We start from the raw sequence: 22525 nt of genomic DNA, 5'->3' as shown, positions 1-22525 counted from the left end.
GGCTTGTTGGCCTGTTGTAAGGCAGGTCCTTACCAGACATCACTGGCAACAACTTCGCCTATAGGCACAAACCCACCTTCGCTGGACTAGACAGGACTGGCAAAAAGTGCTATTCACTGACGAGTCGTGGTTTTGTCTCACTAGGGGTGATGGTCGGACTCGTGTTTGTCATCGAAGGAATGAGTGTACACCGAGGCCTGTACTCTGGAGTGGGATCGATTTGGAGGTGTAGTGTCCGTCATGGTCTGGGGCAGTGTGTCACAGCATCATCAGACTGAGCTTGTTGTCATTGCAGGCAATCTCAATGCTGTGCGTTACAGGGAAGACATCCTATATATACAGTATATATATACAGGTGCATCTCAATAAATTAGAATGTCGTGGAAAAGTTCATTTATTTCAGTAATTCAACTCAAATTGTGAAACTCGTGTATTAAATAAATTCAATGCACACAGACTGAAGTAGTTTAAGTCTTTGGTTCTTTTAATTGTGATGATTTTGGCTCACATTTAACAAAAACCCACCAATTCACTATCTCAAAAAATTTGAATATGGTGACATGCCAATCAGCTAATCAACTCAAAACACCTGCAAAGGTTTCCTGAGCCTTCAAAATGGTCTCTCAGTTTGGTTCACTAGGCTACACAATCATGGGGAAGACTGCTGATCTGACAGTTGTCCAGACGACAATCATTGACACCCTTCACAAGGAGGGTAAGCCACAAACATTCATTGCCAAAGAAGCTGGCTGTTCACAGAGTGCTGTATTCAAGCATGTTAACAGAAAGTTGAGTGGAAGGAAAAAGTGTGGAAGAAAAAGATGCACAACCAACCGAGAGAACCACAGCCTTATGAGAATTGTCAAGCAAAATCGATTCAAGAATTTGGGTGAACTTCACAAGGAATGGACAGACACACAGACGTGTCAAGGAATTTGGCTACAGTTGTCGTATTCCTCTTGTTAAGCCACTCCTGAACCACAGACAACGTCAGAGGCGTCTTACCTGGGCTAAGGAGAAGAAGAACTGGACTGTTGCCCAGTGGTCCAAAGTCCTCTTTTCAGATGAGAGCAAGTTTTGTATTTCATTTGGAAACCAAGGTCCTAGAGTCTGGAGGAAGGGTGGAGAAGCTCAAAGCCCAAGTTGCTTGAAGTCCAGTGTTAAGTTTCCACAGTCTGTGATGATTTGGGGTGCAATGTCATCTGCTGGTGTTGGTCCATTGTGTTTTTTAAAAACCAAAGTCACTGCATCCATTTACCAAGAAATTTTGGAGCACTTTATGCTTCCTTCTGCTGACCAGCTTTTTAAAGATGCTGATTTCATTTTCCAGCAGGATTTGGCACCTGCCCACACTGCCAAAAGCACCAAAAGTTGGTTAAATGACCATGGTGTTGGTGTGCTTGACTGGCCAGCAAACTCACCAGACCTGAACCCCATAGAGAATCTATGGGGTATTGTCAAGAGGATAATGAGAAACAAGAGACCAAAAAATGCAGATGAGCTGAAGGCCACTGTCAAAGAAACCTGGGCTTCCATACCACCTCAGCAGTGCCACAAACTGATCACCTCCATGCCACGCCGAATTGAGGCAGTAATTAAAGCAAAAGGAGCCCCTACCAAGTATTGAGTACATATACAGTAAATGAACATACTTTCCAGAAGGCCAACAATTCACTAAAAATGTTTTTTTTATTGGTCTTATGATGTATTCTAATTTTTTGAGATAGTGAATTGGTGGGTTTTTGTTAAATGTGAGCCAAAATCATCACAATTAAAAGAACCAAAGACTTAAACTACTTCAGTCTGTGTGCGCTGAATTTATTTAATACATGAGTTTCACAATTTGAGTTGAATTACTGAAATAAATGAACTTTTCCATGACATTCTAATTTATTGAGATGCACCTGTATATAATATAAAAATTTGAAAAAAGAACATTTTAGAAATAGATGTCCCCCTGGACCCATTGTTATTTTTGTTAGGAGCTATACCCAAAGAGATGTATGGTGCAGACCAAAGGTATATACGGCAGATACTTTTAATGATTACCAAGAAAATTATAACAGTGAACTGGAAGGAGACAAAACCACCAACCATAATTCAGTGGACGCAGAAACTGAAACAGGTTTACATAATGGAATGAATGACTGCATGTCTGCAACTGAAAATGGTCACTTTTATGCAAAGATGGACTTGTGTTACACTATATCTAGGTATATAAGTGAGATGGGTTGTGATAACAAAAAAATTGTCTTCTATAATTGTGTATTACCAAAAATGACAATGTTATATTCCTTTGGAATTGATTCTGACTGGCTGCAAATGCCTTCCTTGTGTTAAATGTCCCCTTTTGTATTTATATTATTTTCCAATATCAGAGTATATGATGTTCTGTGAAATAATGAAAAAGAAACTTAAACAGTTAAAAAATAATAATAATAATCCTGACTTTGTGGTGGTATTCTGTGTACTCAACTCTTAGATACGATCATTCAGAATATAGCTGCTGCAAGGAAAAAGTGATGTCACTGAAACAGGTCAATAGTAGTCAGCAAATAGAGTAGTACTTAAAAAAAAGAGATGTCAATGCAGTTTTTTCTGTTTAAAAGAACATAGTAACAGCAAACAAGTATAGTATTGTGAAGTATAGTATAATATAGTACAGTGTAGTATAATATAGTATATGGAGAATTACTTTAAAACAGGTGAACAAACACTGGTGGCTGCATAAATAAACCTCTGATTGCACTCACCATGGTTACTGTATCCATGGAGACCACATGGCCACCTCACATCATGATTGTTGAATAGGTCTGGATTTGTTTGCATTGAAGGTCATGGCGAGATTTTTGTTGAAAAAATAAAGGTTATGAAATAAATAATCAAATAATCAGTTTTTTGTCAATACTTTGTCAGTACTTTAATAATCAAAAGCACATAAAAAATGAAAACAACAAAATATTAAAACGTAAATTACAGGTGACATGACAGGTTCAGTGGTCAACTAGACCTAAAGGTGCCATAACCAAAATGTTTGTATTGATGGATGTGTTTTTACATGTAATTAGGGATGTAGCAACAATTATAGTTACACTTCCTTTGTTTTAAATTCCACAAGACCCATGGCTTCATGTGTCCCACCTAGGGTTGCCACTTTTGAAGATTTAAAATAAGGGACACTTAAATGAGGGAGGGGGGGCTAACCACATCCTCCACATTTTTAGCAATAAATGTGTTAAGAGGACTTTCCTGACCCCTGACTTATAAAACAAAATACATCTTTTATACGTTAAAAATATATTTATTTTTATCTTTCCGATTATTTGTCTGCTTTATCTTATTTATGTATACATTTTGGTTGGTTTATATGTATTTTTTTCTTCCTTCTCCTGTACTTGTCTTTATGACTCAGTGATTGTATTCATACATTGTTTGATCTTACTGAACATTTATATTGAAAGAATTCCACCGTTTTAGCACCATTTGTGGACTTTTCGGATGGTCCTTTACCCACCATAGGCACATTTTCCAAGTTATATCAATGTTAAATAGCGATCTGGAACGATTTCACCATGACGCCATATGACCACCTTAAATATGGGACAAACCGCATCCTGTATTGATTTGATACGTGACGCATAATTTTATCTTTAAATACGGGACGATCCCGTATTTTACAGGACAGGTGGCAACCCTAGTCCCACCCCACCTTTCAAATCCTTCCTATGCTGTAGAATATGAATATCTTAAAAACGTATTTCAAGTAAAAATGTCTTGTCACGGTTCATTTAACTAGGAAAAAAAAAACAGAAAGCAGTACAAATACAAACATACACAATCTTACACAAAGTGTGTAAAAAACGGTCAATAAGCTGGTATTTCAAACAGTTTACAAATAATAATAAAGAATTTTTCACAAATACATATTGCTTTAATCGCATGTTGTTTTAAATTTACTGACTACTGTCTGTCACGAAGAAAACCCAACTTTCTCAAATCTTTCACTTTACACTTTGCCCTGTAACTGATTTCTTTCATAACAAGGCAAAAACATACAATGTGTCCAACTTAACAAAAGCATAATAAGTCTACTACTGTACTTGCCTGACCCGTACGAACAAGTAAAACTATTTTACCCATCAGGTACAGCATTTTCAAAAACAAAAGATAAATATATCAACAACATCAGACATATCACCTGCCCAAATACTGCAAAATGCTTTTCAGGTTGTGAAATTATTAAACAATAAAAAAAGATTACATTTGTTTGCAGTGTAGTGTAGTGTAGTGTAGTGTAGTGTTGCACATCTTTACAAAAATGTAAAACAACCATTTCTCAAACTTGAGATGTTTGAAATGATTGCTTTTCTGAGGCCACATCCGCACAAATCCATTTTCATTTGTAATTGTTATCCAAAGTATACGGTTACGGAATGCTTTTTCGAAAGTCTAACAGTTACACCCTGTCTACACCGGACGTGAGTGTGGTCAAAAGCAAAGGAACCCATTATAATCAATGATGCTGTCTTCACTGGAAACATCCATTGCGGCGTGTCGCGGTGTGCCGACAGTAAATGGGTGTCCCATTCCATTTTGAACTGCCACTACTACTGCCAACAACACAAATGAACGGTTTAGAATGTTCGTGTCGATGCGTCCAGTGTAGACAGCCTCAAGCCGTTGCATTGCGTCAATGGATGCACATGGTGTAGACAGGGTGTTTGTTTTTGCTGGAAAAAAATGCTGTTCCATTGTGGATAAGAGGTGTAAAATCAAGATGCAAAATCAAGATGTTGTCAAACGAAAATTTGTTTGTGAAGACATGGCCTTAAATTGGTGACACGTAGTACTGAAGATTTAACCACACTATTTATCAATGGAATACACTTTCCACATATTATTTAAGAGAAAACAAGAGTGTCTTTACAGTAAACATAAAGCAAATCTGTAAAAGAAATCTAGCTATGTTTGTATGCAGAGGCCGTGGATAATTCTTATGTTATTTGCTAGTATTTTTCAGTGTAACATGCTCTGTAAAAGTACACTTACGTGTCCGTCAGAGAGTAGTGCACTGCACATGCTCTGGCGTGTTGCATGGTGGTGCTTGGGTCATTTCTCAATACCCCTCATCATTTCTTGTCACCTTTTTACTATCCTGTCTGAATCAAGGCAAAAAGCCCATAATACAAATAATAATATAGGCGAACATCTGCTTTTTATGTAATTACAGAGTGTGACACAATAATCTGTCAGCATAAAAAAGCAGTTAGTCTTGTATTCAGGCCACAGTAGCCACTGCATCACATTCATCAGTGTATTCTTCGCTTGGTGTGTTGGTTTCTTCCTGGTTCTTGTTCCAGCAAGACAAGGCGGACAGGAAAAGACAAGCTCCTCCCAGCAGAACAAAGCTTCCACTGAAGTAGAAAGCCAGGTCATAAGAGTGCATCCAGTCATAAATCCATCCTGCAGTGAAAAAAAAAGGATTACATATCTCATTGTGCAGTATTTACCTATTCAAAGACAGATGAACTTGCAGGATCTTCATTCTGTATAAAGGTTGTGCGTCATTCAAAATTAAATTGAGAATGTCTTTTAAATTCCAGTTCAATCGTGAATTTGAATTAAGGTAGAAAACAGGATGCAGAATTGTAATTGTAATTTGAAATAGAGGTAGAAGTAAAATGGAATGAAATTCAAAGAAAAATTCATTTCAACTGCTGTAAGTGAAGTTTTTAATAATCAGTGTGGAGTAAATTACTCAAAAATAGTAATCCACTACAAATGACTTAAAATTGTAATCAGAAGTAATCACATTACAAATTTCATTAAAATTATTTTGCCTTTTAGTTATCATACCTTCAATAAAGTTAGAATAACTGCCCTGGATTGATCTGGGGGGGGGTGATTTTCCCCCTTTTTTGCCCAATTTGGAATGCCCAATTCCCAATGTGCTTTTAAGTCCTTGTGGTTGTGTAGTGATTCACCTCAATCTGGGTGGCGGAGGATGAATCCCAGCTGCCTCTGCATCTGAGACCATCAACCTGCGCATCTTATCGCATGGCTTGTTGAGCATGTTGCCATGGAGACATAGCATGTGTAGAGGCTTCATGCCATCCATGCTCAACTCACCATGTGCCCCATCAAGAACGAACCACATTATAGCGACCATGAGGAGGTTACCCCATGTGACTATACCCTCCCTAGCAACCAGGCCAAGGCTGGAGTCACTCATGCATGCCCTGGGATTTGAACTAGCAAACTCCAGGGGTGGTAGCCAGCATCTTTTACCACTGAGCTACCCAGGCCCCCCTGGATTGATCTTGTTGAGATAACTCAATTATCCAAATTATTGAACTTAGAAAAACTATTCAGCTGAAATAAAAATATATAAGTAAAGAGAACTAATCACTTCACACTCATGTATTCAGATTCCCAAAATACACTGTGGCATGAATAAATTATGCAAATTGAAGTGTTACTGTCTTTTTTTTTTACTGTTTGTTGCTTTTTTATTGTTTGTTGTGTTTGTTGTCACTTTCAGTTATTTGTCATGCGGCAATAATTCAAAGCTCATCTTTTTACTCGATGTGTTTGATGATTGTCTCCATCATTGTGATTTGCATGTAAAATGTTGAGGGCCATGCTTGTCTCTTTGATAGGGGGATCATACGTTGGTCTATGATCATCTACTGGCAATTTATCATCAAACAGCAGTTTAATATTTTACCTCTGACAATGGGATACCTCTAACTACTTCTATACTCAATTTGAACTGAAGTAAAATTAAGTTGAATGAACTAAGAAAGTCAAGCATACTTAAAAATACATTAAGCTCATTTAACAAGTTTAAATGTATGTTTTGTTTAAATAACATTCCCTTAAGTTGACACAACTAAAAGTTTTGAGGCAGCACGAACACTTACATTTTCAAGTTAAAACAACAAGATTTTTTTTATAGTTCAAGTTACTTTCTAAACAATTTTTAAATATTTTGTTTTTTCACCCAACAAATTCAAAATATTGTCTATATTTCCTCTTGTTCATGATCACTGTCCCTTCAGCTTTCACAGAAACAGACATACATATAAAAAAAATGTTTGTGTTAAATGTATTCTAAATAAATAAATAATTTTAGAAATATGTGTAACTCAAGTTATATACTTAAAAGATTTAACTAAATTGAAAGCCAGTAACTGTAATTTCAGTACAAGAATTTAAAATGTAATGCATTACACTATTATAATTTTTTTTTATTAGATTACAGTATATGTAAGCGTAAATGTAGTTCTAGCAGGAAGATCTCCAGGATTCATTCAAACAGGCATTTCATCCAATCAAAATACAGCTTCCGCTTTAGAAGCCCGCTCAGCTGTTTCTCATTGTTGGCATACTTACATTGTTTTCACCTCCCTCCACCCCATTACCACCAATTTAGGTCCTGTCCTGGGCAGGAGTAAGCTCCGCTCCCCTGCCGTCATTGCTTGCCGGCAAAATCCGACCATTCAAGCAAGTATCCATAGGATGGGGCTTACCCCAAATGATACAAGTATTTCTAGGATTGTATTAATCCCAATAATCCAAAGACTTTTCTGATATAACTAATTACTTTGTAATCAGATTACACACAACACTGTTAAAAAATTAATTTCATTTTACAGTATAACCCATAAAAATGTTATCATACAACATATGGGGTATTTCCAAAGACATTAGATGACATTAATAATCAATGTATGAAATACCAGTGTTTAATTTATACAATTTACATTATAATAAAACAATTATAATAACTTTCATTTCATGGACCAAGGTGGAAGAACACTTCCCAGAGTGCTCTATAATTGAACCCCAAAGTCTTCAAGCCATGGATGTCAATATGTTTTTTTTTTTTAAAGGTAATCTGAATTTATGGACTAAATATCTGGACAATGTGTGGACATTTGTGATTCTTTAAGTTAAAATCTGTTTTGATATTTGTTATTAATTGCTTTGACAGTATTGAACATAGTTTAAAGAAACATTTCTAATCAGTTGATACAAAAACTACAATAAAAATGTATTAGTTAACATTAATTATTTAATACTTAGTCTATATACAGTATAGTCAAAATTAATGATGGATTTATTTGTTTTGTAAAGGTTAGCATACCTTGTGTTGGACTAATGAAATCCCTCTGTTGTGTGACTGTGTAGAATTTCTTTTAATTGCCATTCAGTAAATTCCTCTTCCCTGTGGCGTTTCCAGACTTTATTTTACTGGGATGGCCCATGAAGGGCATAGACTCATTCAAGGGTGGCATGAAGTGTAACTCAATGTCCCTGATAATAATAATAATGATAATAATAATAAGAAGAAGCAGAAGAAGAAGATATGTAAATTTTCAGGAATTTCAATAGTCTAATGTTATTTAGTTAAATATTTGATTGTTATTAAATGTTAATACTGCAAAACAGAGAAGACTCCAAATAGCATGTATTTAAAAAATAAAAAAAAAACAAAAAAAAACAAATTCAGTATAATTTTTGTGTGGTGTATGTAGTGTCTGCATAAATGTTATAGACCCTGCTAATATTGTAACTGTCTCTTTAAGAACAACGCATCACGTAACATCAGAGACTATTTAGCGAAGATGGGCCACTTCTATTAATATGAGAAATTGGAATGCCCAACCAAGGAGCTCTAAGCGCTCAATGGTCAATGGATGTAGAAAGGAAGTCCCACCTTACAGGTAAAAGAGCCAATTACCTTTTAGATACAGACACCGCTTGTCAGTCATTTTGAGAACGCGCATGTGCATTATCTATACAAGCCGGGAAAATTGCTGATTTGTAATATGCTCTTTGATCGTAATTTTGACAAACCGTTTTGGAGATTTCGGTATTTCCCCATTCAAATAGATAGGAGCTGCACTGTCATGACTAGAAATAGCTTCCCGGGAGCATTATAAATATGGCTGCCAGTGGCCTGACTTGCTAGAAAGACTTTGGTAACACTGAACACACGGTAGTTCTGTGCATTTTTGTAGATTTTGAAGAGATGAAGCTACTGTGGTGTGACATACTACTATCAAGTAGGCTACTGTTTTATTTTGAAACAATAAAGAAGATATTGAAGATATTTATTAATCTTATCATAGGCTTACATAAAGAATGTGCATGGGTTTCAGTTTTGTGTACTCAATATCCCTAAATATATTTGTACTGATTTGATTAATTAAACGTTGCTTTAAAAAATTTTTTTTACTTAATTTACTTAATTTGATATTAAAACTGTTTTCCTGATTTCCAAAAAACAAAAAAGCAATTTTGATTATTTTCTTAAGAGACATACTAGGCTAGATGAATTATGACTGACTGCATTACATTATGAAAGCAAATAAATATAGTCTATATGAAGAAGCAAATTTCTGCAAATAAAAAAATTAATAGGCCAATTAATTTAGTTAATTCCCAAACATTCTGACAAAGAACCTGCCAAAGTTTACAAGGTTTGTGGCATAGTTTCTCTTTAAGATAGTTAAAAACTTTGTTTGAGACAGATTGTTGTAAGTAAACAAGATATTCCCGCATGTTTGACAAACTACTTATGATGCACGCTGATGTTATACACACCCCAAAGCATTACGTAATAAATTGAAGTGTGATTGTTTTAACGTCATATCTGAATGAAGGGTTCTTAGCCAGAATAAGATGATGAAATATGCAGAAGATTACAGCATTATAGTTTTTGTAAAGTTGACAGGGCAGAAAAGGGATAGAAGAGAGAATGGGACTGTTCACTTCATGCACTAGTGACGGGACAGATGATCATAGTGCTTGTTGTCATTTGCTGCTTGCTGTAATTTCTTGACACTGTTTTCCGCTCCGATTAAAGTCAACAAGGTTCTATCTGGTTTTACTGAAGGCCCACGTTTATTTTGGGAACTGAAAAATCATAGTTTCGAGTTTGGGGTGGCACCTGGGGTGGCCAACCAAATTCTAGGGGTGGCAAGGGCCACCCCAGACCACCCATTTGGACATGCCCCTGCCTTTTCCTGTCATTCCAAATCAAATTCCAATTCATCCAGCCTTTTGGGGGTAGCCAATTCAAATCAAATTCCAACTCATGAATTATATAGGAGCCAATTTTTGAAATTCTGTATTTTTGCCACAAGACATACTCTTGAGATGATACATTTTACCCAACCTTGGTATGTACTAATTTATTTGTGAATTAAGTTCATTTTAAAAGCATGCCTAGCATCTGAACCAAAATTTCATGGATTGACATGATATTATGAGGACAATTTATAAAACCTTACCTGCGACTGGTGGTCCAAGCATTATACTAAATCCACAGAAGAACATCAATATCCCATATGCCTCTGTCAGACGATCCATTCCTATAACCTTAGTGGTCATGTATGGTATGACGGACCAGTTCCCGGAAAAAAATCCCAGCACTGCTGAGATGACCTGTAGTCCAGCATAGTTCTTGGTAATGGGGATCATGAGAAGAGCCACCCCGGTTCCCAGCAGAGTGAAGGCGTAGAGAAAGATGCTGTTCATCCAGCGGATGTCCATCATGATGCCCAGCAGAAGCTTCCCCACTCCAGCCGCAATGGACATGATTGAGACCAGAGGGATGGTGCTGATACCATCAATCAGACCCTCGCCTTGGGCCAGATCCTCCAGGAAGAGAAGCGGTGTATACGCTCCCAGGCAGTAGAGAAACAAAGATATGCACATGGCTGAGAAGACCCTGTTTTGCAGCAGTTCTCCTGTCGAGTGCAAGTATTCAGAATACACTTTCTGTTTTTTCTTCAAGAGCTGCATCAACACTACATGGAGGCTCTTCTCGTAAGCTGGAGCCGTTTTTGTTTCTCCTGTGATCAGCACGTTGGTGACAGACTGATTTTTCTTGATGGGGTCCTCCACAACAGGGGCCTTTTCCAGAACCTTGTCCTCTGCCTTTTCGGCCAGTGCTGCTCTCTGTTTGAGGTAGTAGGCAGGAAGATGCAACGGTCTCATGAGTCCAGCACATGGGATGATGTTTAGTGCAAAACAACCAATAAGCAAAAGGCAGCCGTCAAGTCCAAAGAGTGCAATGAACTCGTTCTGTGCAGTGGCGTAAAGAAAACCTCCAATACTTGTACCTGGAAAATGTGCAACAGTGAATTTCCTTTTTTTTGTGTGTGTTGCTGTTATTTGTTTAGATCAGTGGTTCTCAACTGGTGTGCCTGTTGATTTAATTTGTTAATTTTGTGCCATTAATATATGAAAAATAACAGGTTGAAGAAAAAAAAAAAACAGCCGGCGGAGTTGGATGAAAGTGCTCTTTCTGACGCACATGCAATGGGGGGTGGATGGTAACCTCAGGTTGTAATCACTTTACATTCCGAAAGGAAATGGGGACGAACTTGTTAATACATGGCTGCATTCTCCATGGTGTGAAACTGACCCTCTTCTATAAGCCTCACTGCTGTCAATTACTGTTGCTGACTCCATCAAGCTTTCCTACTGGCAACTGTACATCCGCAAACACGGAGAGAAGCGATCAAGAGTAAATTACCAAAGGAATTATTAAAAAACACATTTGTCAGTAGTGGATTTCTATCAGGTAGGCTATATAGTTCCCAACAACATTTCCAATATCCATCGGAAAGCTAAATCCAAAACAAATACGTAATGGAGGGGTTTGCTTCAGAATCAAAGCAAACACTTCTATTAAACTAGAAAGAAGCCTCATTTTTTGCTTGGATCAAAAAAAGACGTAGAGTAGATAAAACAGATCAAATATTATATTTAGGGCTGTCAATCAATAATTGTTTTTAATTGAATTAATTGCATGGTGTACCGATTAATTAATAAAGTTAATCAAATTAATCACATATAAAATATTTGCTGAGAAAGCTACTCAAATAACAATAATTCAATATATACTGATGAAATAATTATAATTAGTTATATTTAAATAATTACAAATATATATATTACAATAATACATTGATAAGACAATATATTGTTTATTTGCATATTACTGAATATACTGTAAGCCAGTCATTGGCCTACAGTTCACAGCAATCCATTTTGCAATTGAATTTGTCAGTCAGTCTGGATTTATTATAAGGGCTTATCTAAGGACCGTCAATGTACACCTGTGTCAGACAGATGCTTTTGGAGTGTCATAAACATACTATTTTTAGGTCGCTGTGTCAAGTTAAATGTAGTTTAATACTTAGAAAAACACTTGAGATCCCTAAGTTTGGATTTGCGCTCCATCAAGCTGTATTTTGAACGCAAGAACGTGTCCTCATATTCAGGGGCGGGTTTACGATTTCTGAGGCCCCAAGCAACTGACCAACCTGTGGCCCCATTTCGAACATTTTTACTTAAACAATTGCATAACATTTATTTTAAATCATCATTTTAAATTCATCCTATCAGCCATCGTTGCCAAGTAAATTCAAAACGTTTAATGAAATAGAAATCTAGTTAAAGATAATGAATACATGTTTTCCAGTTTTTCCACAATACAGTGATAAAAAAAAGCAATATTTACCTACATTAATTTGACAAAACTTTTTTTCTTCTTTTTTAATGTACAGGGTATGCAAAACCTACTGCTTCACTCAATAACATTTCAGAATTCAGTTGTTATTTATTATTATTATAACCCAACAATTATTTATTAATGTCCAGATTGTCATTATAATATGATACAGTATTATTATTATTATTTTGAGGATTTGTTGTATACAATAGTAATATACTGTAAATCTGTCTTATTTACTTTAATTTCACCTTATATTCTAATGCTGCAGTGTATTGTTCACCATGTTGCAGAAGGCTGTATTTTTTGTAAGCATCGTAGGCAACATTCGTAGCAGTATTGTAACAGTAAACAAGGCATGGCGGCCCCTCAACTCAAGTTCTTTTTAGATTGACACAGTGTCTAAAAATGTGCCGGTCCTGCGTGAGACACTGAAGAAACAGTGAGATGCGGTGCAGGAGTCAAGGACGTTCGTCCAGCACATTTACATAGGAAAACAATGGAGCAGACGCATGCAAAAATGCGTTCGGTGTGAACAGCCCCTCATCCGTTCGCACATATCTGTGAGTGAGAGTGTGTGGACAAAACAAGTTCGGAAGGCCTGCATATTTTTTCATAAATTAAAAACCCGAACCCAAGGTCCTACTTGAAAAACTGACCCGAGCACGGCGGACCTCTTATGTGAACCGCTCTGAGAGCACTGACAACAGCGTATTCACGCGTGTACCCAGAAAATGTTACTCCTCTAGTGGTTATTGGAGCTTTCCTAACAGGGCGGGGGGCCCCCGATGTCCAGGGCCCCATGCAATTGCGTGGTTTGCGTGGTGGTTAAAACCGCTACTGCTCATATTGTGCTGTCTGCTGAAGGGTTGGTCCATTCTCTGTATAAGCTGTGCGCAGTGTTGCCAGATTCGTTTGACAATTTCCAGCCCAATGACTGCTCAAAACCCATCCGAATGCATTAAAAAAAATGCCCAAATAGTGTATATGAAAATGAAATGCACATTAACCATAATGCTACAGCATTGCCTTTACAATCTTGACAACACAATTAAGTGACGCAAAGATAAAGTTTCCAAAAACCTTCCCATTTACCCTTTTTTCTTTATTCACAAATATAAACAAACACACATGCAAAGAAAAGGAACAAATATGCTGCCCTGGGATTACAAGAAGCCAAATAATGTAAGTATGCCATTGTGCTATGTTTTTGCCATTCAATAGGCCTATTTTTGAATTAAAGGTTATATATAATCTGTCCTAATGTTTTTCGCTGTAATGGCTCATTCCAAATTCCAAGAAAACTGTAAATCTTTGTAGTCATTTAAGTAAGGTGAATTTGCTTATACATAGAACAAAGTTCCAAGACAGCTGTCATCGTGGACGTAACAGCTGATTTTCAATCATTTTCAAAAATTCCCAAATTTTGACCACCCACCCAAGCACATTTATCCCGCACAAATCTATTGAAAGTAGCCCAATTGGGCTAGAACCCGCCCAATCTGGCAACAGTGGCTTATGCGTTGCCTAAACAGCTGAAGTTTCGCTTACTGCCCCCTAGAGAAAACAGGTGGTACTTCTTGCTTAAATTGCTCAGGAATCTCCTTTATTATGGTCTGGGGGCATTTATTGCGTTAATTTTTTTAACAGGTTATTTTTTTATATAATTAATCGCACAGAATTAACGTGTTAAATCGACAGCCCTAATTATTTTGTATTATTTATTTATTTATTAATCAAGTTTTTCCCCCATCAAAATGTGTATGCTATATTGTCATATATATTGCAATTGACAAAAAGGATTATCGCTATATACCCCACCCCTAACACATGGTTTTATCATTTATAAACCCTTTTTTGTTGATTTTCAAGAAAGAAAGAAAAAATATATCGTGATATATACTGTTACTGTGTTATAAAATTACTTATACCGTGATATACAGTTTTGGTTATATCGCCCACCCCTGCCATTGATACACAAATTCTGTAATAAGCAATTCTCTTACCATCAAGGGGGCCTTTATCAGTGAAAATTGATAAATGTGATTAATTCAATTAACTGATTGGCACATCGTCCAATTAATTAGATTTAAAGAAAATTACGAATGACAGCCCGAGTTGCAACCCAAAAATTTATATTTTCTGATCATGCACAGCGGGAAAAAAACAACATTAAATGCAAATAATAAAACCCAACTAAACGTATAATTGTGCATAATGATGGCAAAATAAATAGAGAGAAGAAAACACTTCCCACATTTGATGTTGTTGAGGTCAACTGTTCTGCATACAATCAAACAAAAAGCAGTATTTTGGCACAAAGTTAACTGTTACTTGGTAGAAGTTAGCCAAATTCGGCAGATAATATAAAAAAAAATTTTTAGGGCATTTTACTTTTAGTCTGATAAACAATTTTGGTGCTGTGTTGGGTCACCACTTGACGTCCAATGTAAAGTCTGGATCCTGAAGCAAAACCAGTTGAGAATCACTGGTTTACATAATTATAAGTGAATTGTGTGTATTAAAATACTGTATTTTCTACCTGTTGTAACAATGCCAAGAGCAAGACCACGTCTCTTGTCGAAATACTGACAGGTGATGGTTACAGTAGCAGCATATACAAGTCCACAGCCTAGTCCTGTGTGGTACAAGTGCAAGGAAATAAGGAAAACTTCCATCATTTGTAATTCTTTTTATTTTGTTTTATTTTTTAAAGAATATTAAGGCTAGTGATTGACTGCTATATGGCCCAGGCTGATTAATCGGCTGATATTTGACCATTTTGAGATTATCTGCCAATAAAGTGCACATTTTCTGTTTTCATGTGTTTTATTTAATGTTGAGTAAATATTGTCAAAAAAAAAAAAAAGTGCTCATTTCATTTCAGTCTCATTTGCAATGATTAAATAGTTTTATGTCTATTATACAGTAAATCAGAAAATATTAGCCATTGAAAATCCCATTTTGGTCGACCACTATTTCAGACATTGATGGCATATGACCCAAATAAACAAGGAAACTCTGAAACATAGAATACTCACCAACAACTATCCCATAGGAGAATATGAGAAACTGAACATTGGGTGCAAAAGCACTAAGCATAAGCCCACCAGAGACCATAACCCCGCTGAAGATGGTCACAGGTCTGGCCCCAAAGTTCACAACACAGGCACTGCAGATGGGACCTGTGCCACACGGAGGAAAGCATTATATTGTTAGAGACAACATCGTAAGAATGGAAAACTCTTCTATAGTGCAATGAGCCAACAAATAAATACAAGCAATATTTGCTTTAAATGATTTGCTGTAGGCCGAGGAATTTTGATTAACTTATGAAAGGGAAAAGCACATGACATCAACAACAACTGTGACCCACTGGCACAAACAGAAAATCATTGTCCAAAATTGATTTGACACACTCTTTCATAATGGTAAACTACTGTAGTTTCATCATGGAAAACAACTAGGCCAAGTCTTACAGTATGATTATAAAAAGGCATTTAGAGCAAGTGTAAACTTCAGTCTAGATTCACTAGACTTGATAATGTTTCCCAGTGGCAAATTGAGGGATGCAGATTTCCTCAATCTCAAAGCTTTGTAGTTTATTTTTTGTTATTTAGTTTAGTTCATTGTTATATTTTGATTATGGTTTATTTATTAGAATTATTAATATATGGAGTTGATAAGTACACTGCCTGGCCAAAAAAAAAGTTGCATACTCTAATATTTAATTGGACCGCCTTTAGCTTTGATTACGGTTGCACATTCATCGTGGCATTGTTTCGACAACCTTATGCAGCGTCACAACATATATTTCCGTCCAGAGTTGCATAAATGTTTGGCCGAGATCTTGTTTTGATGATGGGAGAGTTGAACCACTCCGTCAAGTCTTCTCCAGCACATCCCAAAGACTTTCAATGGGGTTAATGTCAGGACTCTGTGGTGGCTAATTCATGTGTGAAAATGATTCCTCATGCTACCTGAACCACTCTTTCACAATTTGAGCCAGATGAATCTTGGCATTGTCATCCTGGAATATGCCTGTGCCATCAGCTAAGAAAAAATCCATTGATGGGATAACCGGGTCATTCAGTACATTCAGGTAGTCAGCTGACTATTGCTGCATAACGTTGCTGAGCCTAGACCTGACTAATTGAAGCAACCCCAGATCATAACACTGCCTCCAGATGCTTGAACAGTGGGCACTATGCATGATGGGTGCATCTCTTCATGCGCTGCCCTTCTTACCCCGACATGCCCATCGCTTTAGAATAGGGTAAATCTGGACTCATCAGACCACGTGACTTTTTTCCATTACTCCACAGTCCAATCTTTATGCTCCCGAGCAAACTGAAGTAGTTTTTCCCGATTAGCCTCACTAACAAGTGGCTTTCTTGTGGCCACACAGCTTTTTAGTCCCAGTCTTGTAAGTTCTCATCGCATTGTGCATGTGGAAATACTCTTACTTCACTACTGAACATAGCCATGAGTTCTACTGTTAATTTTCTATGATGTGACTTCATCAAGCATTTTAGTGATCACCGATCACGATCGTTCAAGATTTATTTCCGACCACATTTCTTCCACGAAGCCGATGGTTCACCACTATCCTTCCAGGTTTTAATAATGCATTGGACAGTTCTTAACCCAATTCCAGTGATTTCATCTTTCATCTCCTGTTGTTTTCTTTGCTTGATGCAGGCCAATAATTTGCCCCTTCTTAAACACAGTAACATCTTTTCCACGACCACGGGATACGTCTTCTGACATGGTTGTTTAAGAAATGAGAAGCTACACACTGCATCAGTTAGGGTTAAAAGGATTGTTGCCAGCTGAAACATATTAATCACTGCAATAATGATCCAATCATAGGCTCTTAAGTATCTGCTTATTTACAGTAAATCCAAATGGCAACTTTTTTTTTTTTTTTTTTTGGCCAGGCAGTGTATTTTCATAGCAATGTATTTTTCTATTATATTGTATTATATTTTTTGACACATCGTTGACCAAAGCAACTCACAAAATAGTATACACAGAAAATTGTTAAAACAAATAGAAGGGTAAGACATCGATCAGAAACACTGAAGCCTTGAGAGATTAAAATAAAAATAAAAACTTAATGTAGTGAATATAACTTGAAATGAAAAGGATTGTGTCTGTATGAGGGTCCATTATATGACCAGTGAATGATATTGCATTAGATCTATTATCTGGGTTTAAAATACTAATCTATGGACAAAACTTTTGCAATGGAGAGGATATACTGTATGTAAGCACAGTAAAGTCATATCAGTGGTGATAGCTTACTGGCAATGAGTCCAACTCCAGACACAAGAGAGCCAACCCATGCTGTCATGCCTTTGCTGTCCTGGAAGGTGTTGAGCCATTCAGGGTAAAGCACACCCACAGACTGGGGCGAGCCGTAGGCCAGGAGCTGGCCCATGAAAGAGGCAATCACAATGGTCCAACCCCATCCACCGTCTGGGGCTTTCTTTGTGTTCCCAGTGCTCATTCTGGCACCGAGTCCCTGTAATGAAAAACACATTTTAGTTCATGCAAAATGAAAATTCGGTCATCATTTGTGATGCTCACCCTCATGTCGTTCCAAACCTGTACTACTGGACACCTGTATGATAAATATCACAAACACAGATATTTTGCACAATGGACTACTTTTATGATACTTTTAGGGTGTCTTTTTAGCTGATTGACAGCCTCAGTGTTTCATGGAAGAAAGAACGTAATATGAGTTTGGAACCACATGAACTCTTTATTTAAACGCTTTATTTTGTTACAACATGCAATAAAATGAGAACCTGTCCTCATTTGTTTGAGTTACAGACAGTTAAAAAAAAACATGATTCACTCCCATAATCACTAAGCAAGTTAATCATTTCCCTATAACTCTGAAAGTTTGGGAACAACACCTACAATACACGGCAGGGTGTGCAGAATGCGCGTAACCACATCTGTGCATAAAGTAACAGCAGACAGATGTGAGCGGAGGCGCGCACGGACGCGCGCAAGCGGAGAGCGCACCGCAGCAACCGCGCGCGCTCCAGAACCCCACTGATTAACTTGTTACCGTTTCATTTTAATAATATCTTGTTCTTTCATTTCACACAACTCTCTAATCTAATATTTCGAGCTGGTGTAAATCTTATCAATTAAATAAAAAGACAGAAATCACAAAAGGTTTCGAAGAATACCGAGGCGCGTGTTTAATTTACAACTAAACATCTGTCTGTGAAGATAAATATTCCACTATATTCCAGAATATGCTACTAAAACATATCATATGAAAGTAATTCTCTTACCTCACCAACCGGAAAATGAAGTAGATTTCCGTGGTAAATTCAGTTCTTAATATTCGGACAACGCGGCGTTATGATTGTAAACGTCCTAACATTATGTGTAAATATGACACAAACACTGTGATCTATATGAATGATATTGGATGTGTTGGAGTGAAACATCCCGGTGTGCTCTTCATCACTGTGCTTCTCTGTCCCTGCACGAGCGCCAGCTTTTGTTGCCAGGCGTTGAAACCGGTTTGAAGCTGTTCTTGCTGGCCAAGCTTCATATTTCGATGCTGTAGCTTCCTTTCTTATTCAGGGACAATAAACACAGCCTTATTACAATGTCAATCCGACATCACTTATGTGGCATTAACACATAAACGACGACCTTTCGCCACTGGTATATATATATATATATATATATAAATCTGTCAAAAATGTCTCTTTTAAGGTGGCATGTCTGCGAAAGTTCGCATTCGTCTTATCATATGGTTGAATTGTGGCTAAGATAAACTTGGATAATACAGAGTGTAGTCTTATTTTAAATTGATTTTAGCGTTTACCGTTTATGTCTGTATATTGTGTTATATGCCACCAGTAGCGATGTTGAAAATAGGTTGATGTATGTCTGCTGTATGTAAACTAAACAGACTGACATGTCTTTGGACTTCGTTTATGGCATTCGCTTTATCTGAATTGCCTTCGGTCTAAATTATATTCATGTTAATTATGTTGTAAACACATGCCACGTGCATTCTCTGTATGCGTGTGCGAGCTCCTGAAGTTCCAGTCCAAACCGGTTGATACAGCAGCGAAATGTGTTGATGTGGGGCGCAGTTTCATCTTTCTTCCGCTTTCACATCTTTACGGAAAACATTCTACACAAATTGTAGCATATTATTTTCCCCCTGAAGTCCACAATCTTTGACATATGGTTTAGTGCACCCAAACAGACATTATTTAGGTTTACATTACCATTTTCTACCCTCCATACTCTATGGCAAGCAGAACTGACTTTTAATCATGTGCAGGATATGACATTTACATTTAGTCATTTAGCAGACGCTTTGTGACTGACAAATGAGGAACATAACAAGCAATTTGTCATAAAAAAGTCAACAATATCTGCAGTAAATACACCGATAAGCCACAACATTAAAACCACCTGCCTAATATTGTGTAGGTCCCCCTCGTGCCGCCAAAACAGCGCCAACCCGCATCTCAGAATAGCATTCTGAGGTGCTATTCTTCTCATCACAATTGTACAGAGCGGTCATCTAAGTTACAACTGAGATTCACTGACGAGCCAAAACATAATGACCACCTGCCTAATATGCTGTTGGTCCTCCACAAGCCGCCAAAACAGTGCCGACCCGCCGAGGCATGGACTCTACAAGACCCCTGAAGGTGTCCTGTGGTATCTTGCACCAAGACATTAGCAGCAGATCCTTCAAGTCCTGTCAGTTGCGAGGTGGAGTCGCCGTGGATCGGACTTGTTGGTCCAGTACATTCCGCAGATGCTCAATCGGATTGAGATCTGGGGAAATTGGAGGCCAGGGCAACACCTTGACTCTTCATCATGTTCCTCAAACCATTCCTGAACAATGTGTGCAGTGTGGCAGGGCATATTATCCTGCTGAAAGAGGCCACTGCCATCAGGGAATACGATTGCCATGAAGGGGTGTACCTGGTGTGCAACGATGTTTAGGTAGGTGGCACGTGTCAAATTGACGTCCACACGAATGGCCAGAGCATCACACTCCCTCCACCGGCTTGTCGTCTTCCCATAGTGCATCCTGGTGCTATCACTTAGACATAGACAGTGCACACGTACTCGGCCGTCCACGTGATGTAAAAGAAAACGGGACTCATCAGACCAGGGGACCATCTTCCACTGCTCAAAGGTCCAGCTCCGACACTCGCATGCCCATTGTTGGTGTTTTTGATGGTGGACAGGGGTCATCATGGGCACTCTGACCGGTCTGTGGCTACGCAGCCCTATACACAGCAGGGTATGATACACATTTCTACCATAACCACCATTAAAATTTTCTGTGACTTGTGCCACAGTAGACCTTCTGTTGGTTCGGACCAGGCGGGATAGCCTTCGTTGCCCTCGCACATTGATGAGCTTTGGGTGCCCAACACCCTGTTGCCGGTTTGCGGTTTGTCCCTCCTCAGACCACTGTTGGTAGGTTCTCACCACTGCTGACCGAGAGCACCCCACAAAGCCTTGCCGTTTCAGAGATGCTCTGACCCAGTCATCTGGCCATAACAATTTGGCCCTTGTCAAAGTCACTCTGGTCTTTACTCCTGCCCATTTCTCCTGCATTCAACACGTTGACTACGAGAACTGATTGTTCGCTTACCATCTAATCTACCCAGACCTTGACATGTGGCCTTGTTTGGAGATGATCAACAATATTCGCTTCACCTGTGAGTGGTCATAATGTTTTGGCTCATCGGTGTAGATGTCTGCAACTGCATTTGAACCAGAGTGAATGACTGATCATTGTGAAATCTTACTAGTGAAAATGCAATTATAGATATAAAAAAATTACAGCTTCATAGTTGAAATTTCTCTTTTGGTGAACGGGTATTTCCGTCATTTCTTATATCAAGAATTATCATTTTTACTAGAAAAAAACAAATTACTGATATCAAAAATTAGCATTTAACTAGTAAAAAATTAATTATAAATATCTATAACTCATTACCTGCACATAATTTAAAGTTAAAAAAGGCTTGTGATAGTCCATGGTTCCAAATCCATAAATTAGTAAGTACAATATTTTGCAGAATGTTCTGGCTGTTTTCCATATGAAAGTGAAAGGGAACTGAGAGCTTTCAAGCTCTAAAACTGACAGAAAGCACCATTTTAGTCTAATTAAAGTAGTCCATACGACTGGTGTGCTATATTCCAAGTCTTCTGAAGCCATCCAGTAGCTTCGATGATCAGTCAAGAGACACACTGGAACCAAGAATTTCAGCAAATAACTTCAATTTCAGTCACAGGCCTGAAACCCTATTGAGCACTTTATATTTATTGGTAACAGCCTAATTATTCTGATTAGGAATCTCTTTAATAATGAAGTATTTGATATAAAAGACACTATATCTTTATATGGTTAGAAAATAAATGCCCCTGGAAAACAAGCCCTGCAATAGAAAAGTACATTTTAATCATTATTACGGAGCCTCTAATGAGCATAAATTGTGTTCCTACAATAACCAAGCTATCCTAGTGCAACTTCCAGCTCTTTACTATCTGTTACATGATCAAACTGAAATGTAATTAAAATGTACTTCACATTTGAATCATCTATATCACAATGCAAACTCTAGAGATTCAGCCAAAGGGAGGGATACTTCTGAATACATTTCTCACAGGAGCACACCAAGATCTTGTACACAGAGGAGAAAGCAAAATGGACAACACCTTGATTGTTGGAAAGATAAGAAATCACAAGACCAATAGCTGCCAGAAAGTTTTCTCTTACATTCAAGCCATTTAGTAGACACTTTGATCCAAAACGACTTATAAGCGCTTTAGCTTCATACAATAAATAAACCTGCTATTAATGGCTAAAAAGACAGTGTAGGGCAGGGGTGTCCAAACTACGGCCCGCGGGCCATCTGCGGCCACCAAATGCTCTGATGCGGCGCGCGAAAGATTTGGATTTAGAACATAATT

The 22525-nt window shown here is 37.7% G+C and overlaps 1 protein-coding gene across 2 annotated transcripts; it reads right to left on the bottom strand.

Moving 5' to 3' along the window:
- Positions 1–2905: 2905 nt before the first annotated feature.
- On the bottom strand, positions 2906–19065 carry slc16a9b (solute carrier family 16 member 9b). 2 transcript variants are annotated; one of them, XR_007894309.1, is made up of 7 exons: positions 18850–19065; positions 17840–18059; positions 15574–15717; positions 15075–15170; positions 10302–11135; positions 8150–8319; positions 5328–5463 (listed from the first exon to the last, which is right to left on the bottom strand). XR_007894309.1 is itself a non-coding variant. In XM_051667615.1 (6 exons), exons 2-6 carry the CDS (start codon positions 18042–18044, stop codon positions 5279–5281), a joined length of 1464 nt encoding a protein of 487 aa, XP_051523575.1. In that variant the 5' UTR covers positions 18045–18059; positions 18850–19065; the 3' UTR covers positions 2906–5278. The 2 variants fall into 2 exon arrangements, 1 of the variants encoding a protein (XP_051523575.1); XM_051667615.1 differs by lacking the exon at positions 8150–8319 and having other exon boundaries at positions 2906–5463.
- Between the last annotated feature and the right edge of the window lie 3460 nt (positions 19066–22525).

This window comes from Myxocyprinus asiaticus, chromosome 32 (assembly GCF_019703515.2).
Source record: "Myxocyprinus asiaticus isolate MX2 ecotype Aquarium Trade chromosome 32, UBuf_Myxa_2, whole genome shotgun sequence".
Taxonomy (NCBI): Eukaryota; Metazoa; Chordata; class Actinopteri; order Cypriniformes; family Catostomidae; genus Myxocyprinus; species Myxocyprinus asiaticus.
Note: the sequence above shows the minus strand (reverse complement) of the source record. Positions and strands in the feature narration are given on the sequence as shown.

Bases quoted from the DNA above. Each gene is read 5' to 3' on its own strand.
- slc16a9b (XM_051667615.1), bottom strand. From the start codon at position 18,044: ATGAGCACTGGGAACACAAAGAAAGCCCCAGACGGTGGATGGGGTTGG. The intron at 15,171-15,573 runs GTGAGTATTCTA...TGTACCACACAG, and splicing joins CTCCTATGGGATAGTTGTTG to GACTAGGCTGTGGACTTGTA. The intron at 11,136-15,074 runs GTAGAAAATACA...CACATTTTCCAG, and splicing joins TCTTGGCATTGTTACAACAG to GTACAAGTATTGGAGGTTTT.